The following is an 18,659-nucleotide window of genomic DNA, read 5'->3' on the forward strand; positions in this document are numbered from 1 at the left end:
GCAACGGTTCAGGCCTGTAACCCCAACACTTTGGGAGGCCAAGGTGGGGGGACAGCTTGAGCTCACGAGTTTGAGACCAGCCTGGGCAACATGGCAAAACCCCATCTCTACAAAAAATACAAAAAAGGTCAGGTACAGTGGTTCATGCCTTTAATCCCAGCACTTTGGCAGGCTGAGGTGGGCAGATCACCTGATGTCTAGAGTTTGAGACCAGCCTGGCCAAAATGGTGAAACCCCGTCTCTACTAAAAATACAAAAATTAGCTAGGTGTGGTGGCAGGCGCCTGTAATCCCAGCTACTGGGGAAGCTGAGACAGGAGAATCGCTTGAACTCAGGAGGCGGAGATCGCACCACTGCACTCCAACCTGGGTGAAAGAGCAAGACTCCATCTCAAAAGAAAAAAAAAGTTTCAAAGATAAAACAAAAATCTTGTTAAAGATAAATACATGAGATGCTAAAGAAATAATCTATTTCTTTAAGTCATGCTATCAATTTGCATCGAAATTTTCATTTCCTATGTGTAGGTGTCGAGGGTCTTGTAGCCATTATAAATGATATACACCTGTTCTGTGCTAACTTTTGTTCCCCAAAAGAGATATGTAGTACTCCAGGGGGCTGGGCACAGTGGCACCAGCACTTTGGGAGGCCAAGGCCACAGGATCGCTTGAGCTCAGGAGTTCAAGATCAGCCTGGGCAACATGACAAGACCCCGTCTCTACTAAAAATATTAAAAAATAGCCAGGTGTGGTAGTGCACAACTGTAGTCCCGGCTACTCGGGAAGCTGAGGTAGGAGATTGCTTGAGTCCGGGGGTGAAGGGGCTGGAGGTTGCAGTGATCCAAGTGCCACTATACTCCAGCCTGGATGACAGAGGGAGGCCCTGCCTCAAAAAAAAAAAAAAGACAGACATGTAGTACTCCTAACATTCAGTACCTCAGAATGTGATCTTAGAGATGGGATCTTCAGGCCAGGCAGCTTCCCTTCCTCTCTGTGTCAGTCTGTCCCACCTCGGCTCGGCCCACCGGAGGCAGAGGGTGCAGGAACCTGGAGGTGGAGGGTGCAGGAAGCCAAGATCCTGCGACTGCACTCCAGCCTGGGCGATACAGCAAGACTCCATCTCAAAAAAAAAAAAAAACCTTACAAGAAAATGATGCAGGCTGGCCACAGTGGCTCACGCCTGTAATCCCAGCATTTTGGGAGGCCGAGTGGGGTGGATCATTGAAGGTCAGGAGTTCAATCCCAGCCTGGCCAACATGGTGAAATCCTATCTCTACTTAAAAAAAAAAAAATACAGAAATTAGCCAGGCACGATGGCACATGCCTGCAGTCTCAGCTGCTTAGGAAGCTGAGGCAGGAGAATCACTTGAACCCGGGAGTCGGGGGTTGCAGTGAGCCAAGATTGCGCCATCGCACTCCAGCCTGAGCGACAAGAGCAAAACTCCATCTCAAAAAAAAGAAAATGCAAAGCCACCTAAGAGACAGTTTAAATATATAAAAAGCTAGATGCCAAATAAAACTAGATGGGTAACTTGATAAACAGGATTGATAAAAAGCAAGACAGCTGACATTATATAATTCTTATTTGCTTCAATATTTACTGGGGAAGATAGAGGGGAAAAGCTATCTAAATTACTCTTTAAAGCATACAAATCTCTAATAGTGAATCAAATGCATCATTAAATTCCTCAAACTGGTATGTCAGATGTCAGGTAGTCATGAAGACCCAAAATAGTCTCTACGGGTTTTTGTTTTTTTTTTTTTTTGAGATGGAGTCTCGCTCTGTCGCCCAGGCTGGAGTGCAGTGGTGTGATCTCAGCTCACTGCAAGCTCCGCCTCCCGGGTTCACGCCATTCTCCTACCTCAGCCTCCCGAGTAGCTGGAACTACAGGTGCCCGCCACCTCGCCCGGCTAGATTTTTGTATTTTTTTTTTTAGTAGAGACGGGGTTTCACCGTGTTAGCCAGGATGGTCTTGATCTCCTGACCTCGTGATCCGCCCATCTCGGCCTCCCAAAGTGCTGGGATTACAGACTTGAGCCACCGCACCCAGCCTCTATGGGTTTTTTGTTGTTGTTTTTTTGAGACAGAGTCTCGCTCTGTTGCCCAGGCTGGAGTGCAGTGGCACCATCTCAGCTCACTGCAACCTCTGTCTCCCAGGTTCAAGCCATTCTCCCACCTCAGCCTCCCAAGTATCTGGGATTACAGGCGTGCGCCACCACATCTGGCTAATTTTTGTATTTTCAGTAGAGACAGGGTTTCACTATGTTACCCAGGCTGTTCTCAAACTCCTGACCTCAAGTGATCCGCCCAACTCGGCCTCCCAAAGTGCTGGGATTTCAGGTGTGAGCCACCACAACCAGCCCCTTCACTGTGTTTTAAAGGCATTTAAGTATAAATTATTGAACTGCAGGACAGAACATATTAGTTGACGGTCATATGAGTGACCTTCTCTAAATGCCAAAAGGATAGAATCCACTTTTCCTTTATCAATATTTTCCTTGCTCAACTTCTGGCATATTAGGTACTCAATAAGTATGTGCTGAACCAAAATGAACAAAAAAATGCTGTCATCAAAGTAACTCCCATCTACTCAAGTAGGCTGCAATTTCAAACTGCCCAAACGCAAATCTCTAATAGAAGATGGGATCAGAAGACATATCAGCATGAATAACCTTCTGAGGAAAAGACAACATGGATTCTAAAAGTGGAACTCACACCACACCAGTTCACCCAAATTCTCTGAGAAAATAAATATGTGCGGCCGGGCACGGTGGCTCATGCCTGTAATCCCAGTACTTTGGGAGGCCGAGGCGGGTGGATCATGAAGTCAGGAGATCGAGACCATCCTAGCCAACATGATGAAACCCTGTCTCTATTAAAAATACAAAAATTAGCCGGGTGTGGTGGTGTGCGCCTGTAGTCCCAGCTACTCAGGAGGCTGAGGCAAGAGAATCGCTTGAACCCGGGAGGCGGAGGTTGTAGTGAGCCGAGATCACACCACTGTACTCCAGCCTGGGCGACAGAGCAAGACTCTGTCTCAAAAAAAAAAAAAGAAAAGAAATATGTGAATATAATTTATGTGAGCTTTCACAAACTCTTGATAAGATTCTAAATTAAAGATTATTTTTTTAAAGACCTGAGTGGCCACAGGATGAGAACATTTACTGTAGACTAGACATAACTGAGACACAGAAAATTATAGGTAGATGCTGAGGTACTTCCCCAAATGAAGGTATAAACAGAAGATTGAAATTTTTTTCTAAATTTTTTTTAGAAATGCTGTATTTAACATTTTAATATATTGTACAAAAGTATACAGAGAATTCCCCATTTTGCAGATGGGATGATGAGATTCCTAATAATGAAATACCACACGAGTTGGAAAAATAAGGGAACGGAGAGATGGAAAGGGTTTCTAAATGTATTAAATGAGAAACATTTGCAAAAACTAAGATTTATATTCAGCTGAGAGAATGCTTTGGCAAGTATAAAAGCTGTCTAAATGTGAAGGGTTATCTAGCAGAAGACAAACCAGACTTGCTCTAAGCAGTTCCTATGTAGACAAAATTCTAAGTGGTAATTCCAGAAAGGCACGCTTCAGCTCAAGCTTTCTAACCATCAGACCTAACTAAAAGGTGGTTCTTACCTTGGATTACCTCCAAGAGCCCACTGAGATATGAGAGTTAAAACATTACATGCGGCCGGGCGCGGTGGCTCAAGCCTGTAATCCCAGCACTTTGGGAGGCCGAGACGGGCGGATCACGAGGTCAGGAGATCGAGACCATCCTGGTTAACACGGTGAAAACCCCGTCTCTACTAAAAAAAAAAAATACAAAAAACTAGCCGGGCGAGGTGGCGGGCGCCTGTAGTCCCAGCTACTCGGGAGGCTGAGGCAGGAGAATGGCGTGAACCCGGGAGGCGGAGCTTGCAGTGAACTGAGATCCGGCCACTGCACTCCAGCCTGGGTGACAGAGCGAGACTCCGTCTCAAAAAAAAAAAAAAAAAAAAAAAAAAAAAAAAAAAAAAAATAAAACATTACATGCAAGGAAATGGCAGGTATGCTACAGCATGGACAAATGAAAAGTAAGGCATTTACAGGAAAAAAATCTAAGCTATACTTAAAAGACTTCATGCCTTCCAGTCAAAAAAGTAATTTTTGAATAATTATAGAATATTCCCTAAAGACAATGTGATGTTCTATGCAAAAGAGAAAAAAAAAAAAAAAAAAAGGAAAGAAAAAGAAAAGGGAGGGAGGCAGGGAGGACCAAATCCTATTAGGAAAAAACTGTAAATCAAGGGTGTCCTATCTTTTGGCTTCCCTGAGACACACTGGAAGAAGAGCTGTCTTGGGCCACACATAAAATACACTAAACTAACAATAGCTGATGAGCTAAAAAACAAAATCACAAAAAAAATCTCATAATGTTTTAAGGAAGTTTACGGATTTGTGTTGGGCCACATTCAAAGCTGTCCTGGGCCACATGCAGCCTGCGGGCCATGGGTTGGACAAGTTTGCTGTAAATAGAACATATTTTCTTATCCTTCTACCAAATCACAGTGTAGTTATAACTAAAATGCAATTTTGAGTAGTTATCATAAATCCAGAAAGGGAAAGCAATACTGACAAAGATCCAGGAAGGAGGTTTCACTAGAGATTCAGTTAAAAAGTCAAGCATCTTCAATTGAGAAACATGAAAGCAAAGGGGCAATGTGATCAAAATCAGAAAACGTATCAATATGGTAAATACTAACTTATTCATCAAATCTCAATATAGTAAGCTTTTATGCTTGAAAAGTATTTCTTTCTATAACAGATAAAAGAACCTTGTGGATTGTGTTATCACATTCTACAAGTTAAAAATAGATTCAAGTGCTTGGATAAATGTATGTACATGTATATTATTAGGTCCATTCGGGTCCTGTAGGATAGAAGTGCTATCAGATGTGAGGCCCTCAATTTCTGAGGTTAACATCTTAATAGATAACAATGCTTCACCTGAAAACATCAGTTGGTGCCAATTTAGACAGAACAATTGGTTGGATGGACCCCTGAGAGACAGACTCAAGGAGGCTGGTTGGTATAAACTTCCTTCCATTCTTTTACCTCGGTATGTATGTGTGTATAATATATACATACATATTATACAAGAATATATATACATTCCTTATCTTTTATACACTTAGAATGTTCCTTACATAGCTCTGCACCCTGAATTTTTCATTTATCATTTACTCAACATCCTAAGACATTAAAAATTCTTTTTTTTTTTTTTAAGACGGAGACTTGCTCTGTCACCAGGCTGGAGTGTAGTGGCACCATCTCAGCTCACTGCAACCTCCAACTTCCTGGTTCAAGCAGTTCTCCTGCCTCAGCCTCCTGAGTAGCTGGGATTTCAGGCACGTGCCACCATGCCCAGCTAATTTTTGTATTTTCAGTAGAGACGGGGTTTCACCATGTTGGCCAGGATGGTCTCGATCTCCTGACCTCATAATCCGCCTGCCTCGGCCTCCCAAAGTGCTGGGATTACAGGCATGAGCCACCACACCCAGCAGGAAAAATTCTTTTAAATACTATTTCATAGTTGTAAATATGCATCCTTAAATATACCATAATTTATTTTCTTATAAATCTTGCTGCTCATTTAGCTTTATTCTCAATTCTCACTAGTATGAATAATGCTACAATGAATACCATTGTTCACAAATCTTTCTATATAAATTTTTCCCCCTTAGGATAAATTCAGTGCAATTACTGAATTAAAGAACGTTTTTAATTTTGCCAATATACGTTGCCAAAATATCTTCCAAAAAACTAGGCCCAATGCACACTCCACTAGCAGTTTCAGAGATTGTCCCCTTACCACCTTTGACAGCACAGTCAACTGCAAATCTGATAGGTTAAAAAAATAGTATGTCATTTAATCTGCATTCCTTTGATTCCTTATCAGAAAAAAAAATGTTTCTCATATGCTTCTTGGTCATTTGTATTTTTTCCTTATGAACTCTGATCATGTTCTTTGCCAGCAAAACTTTTCTTTCTCTTGGCCGACAAACTTTATGTGGAAAACCAGTTAAGATGGAATCATCTAAGTATCAGCAACTGCAGCTCCCCCTGCTGACCAGTAAATTACCACCACCACCAAGTGCCCAGTAAAAATAAACTGTGCGCTGTAACTATGCACTTGCCCATCTTCTGGGCGGCTGCTACAAATACAAATTATACACGGTAATAAAAAAGAAAATACTGTGTATCTAAAGTCATACTTAACAGAGCTGTGATGGAGAAGGCAAGGGCGACAAACGTCTACTTTTCTTTTTTTTTTTTTTGAGACAGAGTCTCGCTCTGTCGCCCAGGCTGGAGTGCAGTGGCGGGATCTCAGCTCACTGCAAGCTCCGCCTCCTGGGTTTACGCCATTCTCCTGCCTCAGCCTCCCGAGTAGCTGGGACTAGGGGCGCCCGCCACCTCGCCCAGCTAGTTGTTTTTTTTTTTTTTTTTTTTGTATTTTTTAGTAGAGACGGGGTTTCACCATGTTAGCTTTTTTTTTTTTTTTTTTTTTGATACGGAGTCTCGCTCTGTCGCCCAGGCTGGAGTGCAGCGGCGCATCTCGACTCACTGCAAGCTCCGCCTCCTGGGTTCACGCCATTCTCCTGCCTCAGCCTCCCGAGTAGCTGGGACTACAGGTGCCGGCCACCACGCCCAGCTAATGTTTTTTGGGGTTGGTTTTTTTTTTTTTGTATTTTTAGTAGAGACGGGGTTTCACCGTGTTAGCCAGGATGGTCTCGATCTCCTGACCTCGTGATCAGCCCACCTCGCCCTCCCAAAGTGCTGGAATTACAGGCGTGGGCCACAGCGTCCGGCCCAAATGTTTTCTAATGTGCAGGAACTAGGCAAGGCGCAGCGGCTCACACCTGTAATCCCAGCACTTTGTGGAGGCCGAGGCGGTTGGATCACCTGAGGTCAGAAGTTCAAGACCAGCCTGGCCAACAAGCGTCTCTACTAAAAATATAAAAATTAGCCAGGTGTGGTGGCACTTGCCTGTAATCCCAGCTACTCAGGAGGCTGAGGAAGGAGGATTGCTTGAACCTGGGAGGTGGAGGTTGTGGTGAGCCGCGATTGCGCCACTGCACCCCAGCCTGGCCAATAGAGTGAGACTCCATCTAAAAAAAAAAAACTAATAAGCAAGAACTAATGTCACAATTCTAAAAATCAATTCCCTGCCAAATATACTACCTGGCATATGATAAACATCACAGGCCTAAATATATAAACACCACAGACCTAAATATTCATTTCCCTATACTGCAACTATGTGAAAACATTCTAGTTACCAAACGACACTGAGTGGTCAGCAAACTAGTTCTCTTTTTCCAAAAGCAAAAACAACAAAAACACTTCTGCCCTTTAGCATTCAAAGGAAGACTATTAAAAATCGTAATTCTTGGCAATCCTTATTCCAAAGCTCCTCGCACTTATTAGACTGGGACCAATAGAGCCAAAGGGTAAGGCCAAGATTGGCAAATGCATGTGACTCTCAGCTTTTCCACTGATACTCTCCTAAAGAGGCACATCCCAAGGCCAGCAATGCAGTCTTTAATATGCATTTACTAAGTGCCATCAAGAGCAAACAATGATGGCTGGGCATGGTGGCTCACGCCTGTAATCCTAGCACTTTGGGAAGCCGATGGGAGGTGGATCACCTGAGGTCGGGAGTTCGCGACCAGCCTGACCAACATGGTGAAACTCCATCTCTACTAAAAATACAAAGCATAGCAGGGCGTGGTGGCAGGTGCCTATAATCCCAGCTACTTGGGAGGCTGAGGCGGGAGAATCGCTTGAACCCGGGAGGCGGAGGTTGCAGTGAGCCGAGATCATGCCATTGTGCTCCAGGCAGAGGTTGCAGTGAGCTGAGATCATGCCAGTGTGCTCCAGCCTGGGCAACAAAGAGCGAAACTTCGTCTCAAAAAAAACAAAAATAAAAACAGCACGCAGTGAGGATAAAAGACAAGAGCCAGCCCTCACTCTCAAAGAACCTAGAGACTAGCTGGGATCAAAGTGGAGCAAACCGGCAATCAGTACAATAGAAGTGCCAGGTCTGCATATGCACACACACATGCACACACACTAGCAGTTTCAGAGATTGTCCCCTCACCACCTTTGACAGCACAGTCAACTGCAAATCTGATAGGTAAAAAACAGTATGTCATTTAATCTGCATTCCTGTGATAACTTATCAGAATAAAAATGTTTCTCATATGCTTCTTGGTCATTTGTATTTCTTCTTTATGAACTCTGATCATAAAGTGATAATACCTGGGTCCAGAGGAAGCACTCAGTGTCGGCTACTATTATTACTATTATCACTGCTGTTATTAATATTATCACTACTTTTTTTTTTTTTTTTAAGGCTAATCAAGTGAAGCAGTGGGAGTGGAGAAGGAACAAAGAAATCTGTAACTGGTTGTGATCAACTAATAGTAAACACCACTATACTTCGACCAGTCACTACTGTTATTAAAGACTAGGGGAAGTAAGTTTCCAGAACAGGGTAGAGTCCTTCTTAAGCAGAGGTAACTGCTTGTGTGAAGACCCAGAGGCAAGGAACAACAGGGTATACAGCAGGCACTGGGCACAAGCAGTCTGTACTACTGCATACAGGATGCTCAGGAAGAAGTGAAGAGATGATCTGGCAAAACATTTCAACTCTACCTTCAAAGCTAGGAGAGTTATGGTGGAAGAGGGATATGATCACACACTTGGACGTGCAGTTTACAAGGATCGTGTTGGCAGTGACTTGGAAGAGAGAAAGCAGTCAAGGAGAATGATTACAAGGCAAGAGAAGGTCAGGCAGCCAAAAGGGCGATGAAGGTCTGGACTCAAAAAGGAGAAGTAGGATGACTAGGAAAACATTATGAGCTAGGATCTCAAGAATGTGGTGACTAGAATGGCATAAGAAGGAACCCAGAGGCCTCTCAAATCCCTGATTTGAGTGACTGGCTGGATGACACTACCACTCACCAGGATAAGAAGATAGGAAGAGGTTGGACTTGGGGAAGTGGATAAGATCATTTTAAAATGCCCATAGGATGGCCGGACATGGTGGCTCATTCCTGTAATCCCAGTACTTTGGGAGGCTGAGGCAGGTGGATCACCTGAGGTCAGGAATTCAAGACCAGCCTGGCCAACATGGTGAAACCCCGTCTCTACTAAAAATACAAAAATTGGCCGGACGTGGTGGCGCACACCTGTAATCCCAGCTACCCCAGAGGCTGAAGCAGGAGAATCACTGGAACCTGGGAGGCAGAGGCTGCCATGAGCCGAGACCGTGCCACTGCACTCTAGCCTGGATGATAGAGCGAGACTCCGTCTCAATAATAATAATGATAAAATAAAATAAAATGCCCACAGGACATCCAAGTAGAGATGTCCAGGAAGCAACTGTGTATATGGGATTGGAGATCAGAAAACTAGTTAGAGCTGGAAAAAAACACATTTGCAAATCATCAGCATATGGATGGCAAGTGAGGCACAAGTTTATCTAAGGCATTCCTCAGAAACCGCACAGGGTGAGAGGAGAAAGGGTAAAGGGAAGGCAAATACGAATGTTTTTAGGAGCAAAAGAAGAAAAACATCTGCAAAGAAAACCAAGCGTATGGGCCAGGCTCGGTGACTCACGCACTTCGGGAGGCCAAGGCGGGTGGATCACCTTGAGGTCAGGAGTTCCAGACCAGCCTGGCCAACATGGTGAAGCCCGTCTCTACTAAAACTACAAAAATTAGCCAGATACGGTAGCAGGCACCTGTAATCCCAGCTACTGGGGAAACTGAGGCAGGAGAATAGCTTAAACCCAGGAGATGGAGGTTGCAGTGAGCCAAGATCGTGCCACTGCACTCCAGTCTGGGCAAAAGAACAAGACTCCGTCTCAAAAAAAAAAAATAGTTTCAAAGATAAAACAAAAATCTTGTTAAAGATAAATAATGACAAGCTAAAGAAATAATCTACTTCTTTAAGTCATGCTATCAATTTGCACCAAAATTTTCATTTCCTATGTGTAGGTGTCGAGAGTCTAGTACCCATGTTAAATGATATACACCTGTTCTGGGCTGAACTGGGTTCCCTAAAAGAGATATGTAGTACTCCAGGGGGCTGGGCACAGTGGCGCATGCCTATAATCCCAGTACTTTGGGAGGTCAAGGCCACAGGATCGCTTGAGCTCAGGAGTTCGAGATCAGCCTGGGCAACGTGGCAAGACCCCGTCTCTACTAAAAATATTAAAAAATAGCCAGGCGTGGTGGTGTGCACCTGTAGTCCCAGCTACTCAGGAAGCTGAGGTGGGAGGATTGCTTGAGCCTGCGGGTGAGGGGGCTGGAGGTTAAAGTGATCCAAGTGCCACTGCACTCCAGCCTGAATGACAAAGGGGGACAAAGTGCTGTAATCTCAGCACTTTAAGAGGCCGAGGTGGGTTGATCACTTGAGGTCAAGAGTTCGAGATCAGCCAGACCAATGTGGTGAAACTCTGTCTCTACCAAAAATGTAAAAATTAGCTAGGCGTGCTGGTGAGCACCTGTAACTCCAGCTACTTGGGAGGCTGAGGCAGAAGAATCACTTGAACCTAGGAGGAGGAGGTTGCAGTGAGCTAACACCACTGCACTCCAGCCTGGGCAACAAAGAGAGACTCTGGAAAAAAAAAAAAAAGAGATAGGATCTTCAAAGAGGTCATAAAGTTAAAATGAGGTCATCAGGGAGGACTCTAATCCCAATATGACTGTTGTCCTTATAAAAAAGGGGAAATTGTGGACACAAAGAAACACACACAGAGAGGCTGGGCGCAGTGGCTGACACCTGTAATCCCAGCACTTTGGGAGGCTGAGGCGGGCAGATCACTTAAGGTCAGGAGTTTGAGACCAGCCTGGGCAACAAGGTCCAGCCCTGTCTCTACAAAAAATACAAAATTTAGGCTGAGTGGTGTGGTTCATGCCTGTAATCCCAGCACTTTGGGAGGCCAAGGCAGGCAGATCACCTGAGGTCACGAGTTCTAGACCGGCCTGGGCAACATGGTGAAACCCTGTCTCTACATAAAATACAAAAAATTAGCCAGGCGTGGTGACACGTGCCTGTAATTCCAGCTAACCAGGAGGCTGAGAAAGGAGAATCACCTGAACCTGAGAGGCAGAGGTTGCAGTGAACCGCTAGTATGCCACTGCACTCCAGCCTGGGCAACAGGGCAAGACTCTTGTCTAAAAAAGAAAAAAGAAATACACACAGGGAGAACTCTACATAAGGACTGGAGTTATACTGCCACCAGAAGCTGGAAGAGAGGCTTGAAACAGATCCTGCCCCAGTTGCTTCAGAGGAAGTATGCCTCTGCCCTTAGATTTCTAGCCTCCAGAACAGTGAGACAATAAATTTCTGTTCTTTAAGCCACTCAGCCTATGTCACTCTGTGGCAGCAGCCTGAGCAAACAGATGTCATGAAGAAAATTCACAGCTCAGGTTTACTGATTACCTACCAGGTGCTGTTCTAAACACTCTACATCAATAAACTCATTTAATCCTTATAAAGTCCCCTCCAGGATCTAGGTACTATCATTACACCCTTTTCTTTTTTTTCTGGAGACAGAGTCTCGCCCTGTCACCCAGGCTGGAGCGCAGTGGCGCGATCTCGGCTCACTGCAAGCTCCACTTCCCGGGTTCACACCATTCTCCTGCCTCAGCCTCCGGAGTAGCTGGGACTACAGGCGCCCGCCACCCTGCCCAGCTAATTTTTTGTATTTTTAGTAGAGACGGGGTTTCACCGTGTTAGCCAGGATGGTCTTGATCTCCTGAACTCGTGATCTGCCCGCCTCGGCCTCCCAAAGTGCTGGGATTACAGGCGTGAGCTACCGCGCCCAGCCCATTACCCTTTAACAACCCTTTTAACAGTGTTAACGCCGAGGTTCTAAAACGTTAATGAACTTACCCAATATCACATAGCCAGAGCCCTCTCTCTCACCACTAGGCTATGAGGAGCTATTATTAATAGTAATTATAATAAGTGCTGGCACAGTGGCTCACGCCTGTAATCCCAGCACTTGGGGAGGCCAAGGTGGGTGGATCACTTGAGGCCAGGAGTTCAAGACTAGCCTGGCCAATATAGTGAAACCCCGTCTCTACTAAAAATACAAAAATTAACCAGGCATGCTGGCATGCGCCTGTAATCCCAGCTACTCAGGAGGCTGAGGCAGGAGAATTGCTTGAACTCGGGAGACAGAGGTTGCAGTGAGCTGAGATTGTACCACTGCACTCCAGCCAGGGCAACAGAGCAAGACTCCGTCTCAAAAAAAAAAAAAAATTAGTAATTACAATAAGAACAGTAGTAATTCACTAAGCCAAACACTGCCCTATGTCATTTACAGATATAATACAAAAGTCCTCTGAAGTAAGTGTTATTATTTCCAGTATGAAGGAGGAACCTGAATCTCAGAGAGATGAAGAAAATCGCCCAAAGTCACACAGTTAAGAGTGCTGAGATTAGGCCAGGCATGGTGGCTCATGCCTGTAATCCCAGCACTTTGGGAGGCCGAGGCGGGTGGATCACCTGAGGTCAGGAGTTCAAGACCAGCCTGGCCAAGCTGGTGAAACCCCATCTCTACTAAAAAGTAAAACAAACAAAAATTAGCTGGCCATGGTGACAGGCACCTGTAATCCCAGCTACTTGGGAGGCTGAAGCAGAAGAATCACTTGAACCCAGGAAGTGGAGGTTGCAGTGAGCCAAGATCACCCGACAACAAAGTTTAAGACTGTCTCAAAAAAAAAAAAAAAAAGGAAGAATGCTGAGATTATATCTATTTGCTAACTTAAGGGGATATACAATGAAAACATTTTTTACTAAAACTTTAAAAGCAAGTGTGTGTGTGTGTGTGTGTGTGTGTGTGCGCGCTTTTTTCTTTAATGAGACAAGAGACAAGGTCTGGCTCTATCGCCCAGGCTGGACTGCAGGGGCGCAATTGCAGCTCACTGCAACCTCCACCTCCCAGGCCTCCCACCTCAGCCTCTCAAGTAGTTGTGACTACAGGTGCACACCACCATGCCTGGCTAATTTTCTTTTGCATTTTTAGTAGAGATGGGGTTTTGCCATGTTGCCCAGGCTGGTCTCAAACTTGTGTGCTCCAGCGATCTGCCTATTCAGCCTCCCAAAGTGCTAGGATTACAGGCATGAGCCATTGTGCCTGGCCAAGTTAAATTTTTTAATGCTCGACTTTGCAGTTCAGTACTAGAAATATACATCTCCAAATTCAAAATTCTTGAAGATCTCAAGAGAACACGTGTCCTAGATTATGGGACCTTTTGCATGTGTATCCTCTCAACCACTATTCAAGAACTATTCTCTCTCAGTTAGAACCCTTGCCATTTCTCTGACTTCCAGACACAGAAAGAGAAGAAAAGGAAGGACTGAGAGGCTGTTCTTTAAAATTTTTTTCAATTTTCTATTTAATTTTTAAAATCTGATACAAACATCAGAAAGTGTAAAAAGATATAATGCAATGAGAAGTCTCCTTCCCACTCTCTCCTCTACCTGCACAATTCCTAGACCTAACAGGTAACCAATGCCACGATTTTCTTATTTATTCTTCTAAAGGTTTGTGTTGTTGTTGTTGTTGTTGTTGCTTTTTGAGACAGAGTCTTGCTTGGTCGGTCAGGCTGGAGTGCAGTGGCATGATCTTGGCTCATGACAACCTCTGTCTCCTGGGCTCAAGCAATTCTCCTGCCTCAGCCCTCCGAGAAGCTGGGATTACAGGCGTGTGCCACTATACCCAGGCTAGTTTTTGTATTTTTAGTAGAGACGGGGTTTCACCATATTGGCCAGGCTGGTCTCAAACTCCTGACCTCAGGCAATCCTCCCGCCTTGGCCTCCCAAAGTCCTGGGATTACACTTGTGAGCCACCACGCCCAGCCCTAAAGATTTTTTTTTTTTTTTTTTGCATATATACACCAATGCAAATTATCTTTTTCTCCTGTTTTTTTTTTTCCTAAAAAACACAAAGTGTATCAAATCATACATACTGTTCTGCATCTTGCTTTTATCACTTAACTGTCTGCCTTGCAGATCTTTCCATATATTATGTCTTAATTCTCTCGTTTTGCTTGTCAAGAACAGTTTTTACGTAATTTCACCATAGTTCAGTCTAGCACACAAGGCACCCAGCAGCCCCTAAGAACTACCTGAGACAACTGATGATGGCTCCATGCCACACACTAAAGACCCTGTATCTTTTCTCTCCTCCTCATTTTCATTTCACTTTTTTCTCCAACTCACTCAATTCTCCTTCCTTTCCCTATACCTCTCCCATCTCACCCACTCCTTAGCCCCTAACCCTGACAACTAGACCTAGCAACATCACTGACATTGCTTAGTCGTGGCTAGAAATATTCAGGCTTTAAAAAGGTACAGACCCCCAACATAGAGAAAAAGGGATAAATAATAATTTCCATGAGAACTTCTAATTAACGAGAGTGCCTTAAATTGAAGAGTTTTGGTCTGGAGTTATTCTTCCTTGTTACTTGCCTCCTCTCGCATTTTGGTTTGTGAAGAGTAAGTATGACACTACTTTCTATATGCATGGAAACAAGCACATACTCAGTCTAACATTTAAGCAATGCCTGACAGAACGACAGAGTTCATTTTACAATAAGATAATTGGAAACAAAATATAAGAGCTATATAAAATTAACATTTGGGCTCCAAAATATGCACTTTAATTAACCTATCATTTCTTTTTACTTAAGTAGCTCCAATCTGAAACTACATCTTAGAAATGTTTTAAGGCTATTCACCAAAAGAGTAAAGTTCTCTCTCCCTGTTTTTATTTTCCAGCCCACAAACTCAATGCTATCCTCCCCGCAAAAAGTACCTTTTTTTCTGACCAGACGAACACTGTAAATTTTAAGGTTTCTAAATAATAAAAATAAGAAAACATTACCCCCAAAAAATTGGTTTACACTTAGATGTTTCGCACTGAGCAAAGGATTGGTAAGGAACACAAAACTAAGGCAGCCACGTAATTACATTCTCAAGTAGTAACAGGTGGTAACTCACAGTATGGAGCTGATTTCCTTTCTCTATTCCTGCCATGCCAGAGACCTCTGGTAGAACTTCTGAGGTTACTGTATGGTAACCCAGGTTCAGAGACATTTAGAGGTAAAACCTTAAACATTGGAAATATCTTTAAAAGTAGGGCTTTCTGTACCAAATACATTCGTTAAAACCTAGGAAACTATAAAACGAAATCCAATATATTCATCTCAATCTCCTTGCCTGCTTCCTAAAAAGGACAGAGGCCAGCAGGTCCTGGTGCTCAACACTTGCTAAGTCGAAACACTCTTACACGGGTCCTCCGATTCTTGACGGGTTCAGAACTTCTGGTTGCATTCCCCATGCAACCCCTCCAACTCTACAGGGAGAATGCTGGAAAAACTGTGTCACTTTGGCTTCCTGTATATTAATATAAGCACTCATTATCCAGCAATAGCAGCTGAAACGTAAATGAAGATGAGAACTCAGTCTACATGACCTAAGATTTCCCACAAGTCCAGATATTTAGGTTACGCAGACTGCATTATTGTCCGATTTCTCCTCTGCATTAATCTGGAAGTCTACAGAACAGATTAGCACACAACAATCTTAACTAAGCTAGTATCCAACTCTGAAGGAAGGCGAAGCTGGTGGAGGGTTTCCAAGACTGCTTATCCTTCTCTGTCCTTCCTCCCATACCCTCCTTATGTCTTTTTTGGTTTTTGTTTGTAAAATTTAAAAATATTTAATTTTTTTAAATGTATTTTTAGTCACAAGAAAATCAAAGAAGCCACCCATTTCAGTCTTAAGCTCTGCCCTTTGCCTAGTCCTAATGGAGGGTTCTTTGGCCATCTATGTATAAAAGATGAGAGAAGCCAAAGAGACTGGAGAACCACCACATCAATGGGAGCTTTTTCATCTAAAGGTCATCTGTCCACACTGTCCAAATGAGGTTTACCCTGTGAAATAAACTTGGCATAAGTGCTACCTGTTGAGAAAAACAGTGTGAAATGTCACGCAAAGGACTGGGGTGCAGCAGGAGGACTCTGAAAAAGTCATACGTGTAAACCAGCAGGTCTTAGAATGTTCTAATATACTATATGCAGTTTCAGAGTAAACAAATGGTTAATGACACATCTTTTGTAACACATGAATCAGCTACTGATTTGCAAGAGTGGGACACACCCTAGTACCTATGACTCTAAAGTACCTGTTTGAAAAGTGGACCTAGATGTCTGAATTGCCAACCTATCCTAAAATTGGAACAGAATTTTATAACTATGTAAGTTGCCATAATTTAAAGTTAAAAAGATCACTGCCTTTCATTATAATGGAAGTTAATTTGAGAACTTCATTAAAACGTTCACACCGATAATCAAAGAACAGTAGCAATGCAAAGTAAGGTACAGCCAATCAATCCTAGGAAGCAAACACAAGAGGCAAGAGAAATGGCAGGTAAAGGAACTGAAGAATAGCAAATTCAAGAATTACAAGCATTACAAAGTTCTAAAGAAAAATGAATAAAATGAGGCTGGTAATGAAAAAATAACACATCTTACCTTAAGAGGCATCCAAATAGCATTCATAGTGTCAGGATATAAAGACAATACTCAGAAATGAGCAAGAAGTCTTAGTAATTCCCTCGGTTACCAAGTATGAGCAGATAGGAAAATCTTTTGTTTCGATAAGGTATCTGAAAGAGAGGATTTTCATTTAGACTAAAAAATAATCAAGAAAATGCAAATAGTTTAAGCTACATGGGCAGAGATTTTGAAGTACTATTTGCCTCATCGCACTAAAAAAGTATAGAAAATACAGTCCCCTTTAGAAAACGGCAAATGTGTGTGTGTCTCCGTACATATGTGTAGAAACATACGTTATATAAAAAGAGAAATAAATATGTAACACTTACTTTAGATAATGTAAAATTGCTTATCAAACAGCCAAAATCCCAGAGAGAATAAAGTTTCCAGGGTACCTCATAAACACTAAACGTGATTTGTTAACTAACCATCTAAAAAAAGACCCTTGCTACATTTAATTATATTTAGTAAAGTAAAACCTCTCTAATCATCCCGACTGTCCCAAGATTATGCTTAAGTTTCAGAGTCAATTCCACATGAAAAGTAAAACCTATTCTTGACTGAAGTACTAGAAACAAATAAAATACCCTTCTTCCCCAGAGATCGTTAAAAGCAGACCGAGCAACTTAATTTTGAGGGTAGGAGGAAGGTAAATTTGCCTGGAGGCTGGAGGATGGACTAAATGACCTCTAGTAGGATCCTCGTTCAAGTCCTGGGCCTGAATACAATTCCAGCTTAACCAGTTACTGCTTCGCTTAAAATGGAGGCTTGCCCGCGTAGGGACAAAAATAACAGCACCCACTTCGTTAAAAACAAATGTCGAAAAGTACCCTTATTTAAATAAAAATAAAAAATAAACACCTCTGGAGTGGATGTGTTCTTGCTATGCGTTTGTCACTGAGGCTTCGAAGACTTGGCATCACTTTCCTTACCGCTCACCGGATTTTGGGGGAGGAGCGGGGGGCGGCAGTTTGACTCCTGACCCAAGTCTCAGGCAGGCTTCAAAGCCCCACCAGGGCCCCCAACTCCAGAGCCAGAGGGAGCGGAGAGGCGAGAGCCCGAGATCGCACCTCCCCCCACCGCGGACCCCAGTCCCAAACCTACCCCTCACCCCTCCGCAGTGGGGCGCCTCCTTCTGCCCCATTCCCATTGTTAGGGAGGGGAGAGCGCGGGGTGGGCTCAGGGCAGGGGCGCCCGCGGCCGTTGCCCGGCTCGCTTCAGGAGGGGCGGCCCGCGGGATGCGGCTTCCCTTCCTCTCCGCGTCGGTCCGTCCCACCTCGGCTCGGCCTGGCGCCCCGAGCTCCGCTCCGCGCCCCCGGCCGCGGCCCCGGCCCGCCCCCGGGGCAGCCAGGCCCCCCGGCCACTCGGTCGGCAGCCTGCGGCCCAGGCCTACGAGTGGGCGCTGGGCGGGGGTCCCCGTGCCCCACACACGCGTCCCTCTCCCCGAGCCCCGCCGCTTCCAGGGCCCTCGGCGGCGCCCGCTCCCCGGGCCCCGCCGCCCCCCGCCTCCCAGCCGGGCCGCTCCCTCGAGCTCGTCGTGTCGGGGCCGCCGCCTCTACCTCACCATCACCCCTGTCCACTCGTGCCCCCACCCCCAGGGGCACCAGTGCCAAAGACAGCTCCCCCAGCCCCGGACCTACCTGCACGGTTCAACCAAGCCTAGAAGTGGGGGCGGGGAATCTTCCGCCCTCCTCTGGCGTTCATTGGCCCTTCAGGGGCATATCGTGAGCACCATTGGCTGAGCGATAGTGTCCGTCAGAGAGATGGGGCGGGACCGAAGGGGGAGAGGGATGCTGGTGCCTCGGCGTCTCTGTCTCTGTGTATCTCGCTGTCTCTGTCTCTGTCTCGGCCCTTGGAAACGAGAGGCTTTTGGATGAGAGGACTAGAAGCGGGCCTGAGGTGGGAGGAATAGGAATAGGAATCCTGCCAGAGCGTCACGCCAGTTGGCCACTCTGAACCCCCTACCTAAGTCCCCTTTAGGTTCTCTTCTCCATCACCCCCAACCCCTGCCCCTCACCCCTCGAGGTTCC

At 44.7% G+C, this 18,659-nt stretch overlaps 2 protein-coding genes across 9 annotated transcripts in view; one reads left to right on the forward strand and one right to left on the reverse strand.

Moving 5' to 3' along the window:
- Positions 1–10,418, forward strand: part of LOC141408732 (uncharacterized) — a 29,190-nt gene extending 18,772 nt beyond the window's left edge. The window contains exon 4 of the mRNA XM_074018136.1: positions 8,403–10,418. Within this exon, the coding sequence (XP_073874237.1) occupies positions 8,403–8,462 (60 nt within the window). The 3' untranslated portion in view covers positions 8,463–10,418. The remainder of the gene's footprint in view (positions 1–8,402) is intronic.
- KANSL1 (KAT8 regulatory NSL complex subunit 1) overlaps positions 1–18,314 on the reverse strand; it is a 196,771-nt gene extending 178,457 nt beyond the window's left edge. For all 8 annotated transcript variants that reach the window (XM_074019992.1, XM_074019989.1, XM_065531764.2 and 5 more), the window contains exons 1-2: positions 18,270–18,314; positions 16,606–16,739 (exon numbers count right to left, since the gene is read on the reverse strand). The gene's annotated coding sequence lies outside the window, so the exon portion shown is untranslated. The remainder of the gene's footprint in view (positions 1–16,605; positions 16,740–18,269) is intronic.
- Between the last annotated feature and the right edge of the window lie 345 nt (positions 18,315–18,659).

The sequence above is a fragment of the Macaca fascicularis genome, chromosome 16 (genome assembly GCF_037993035.2).
Source record: "Macaca fascicularis isolate 582-1 chromosome 16, T2T-MFA8v1.1".
Taxonomy (NCBI): domain Eukaryota; kingdom Metazoa; phylum Chordata; class Mammalia; order Primates; family Cercopithecidae; genus Macaca; species Macaca fascicularis.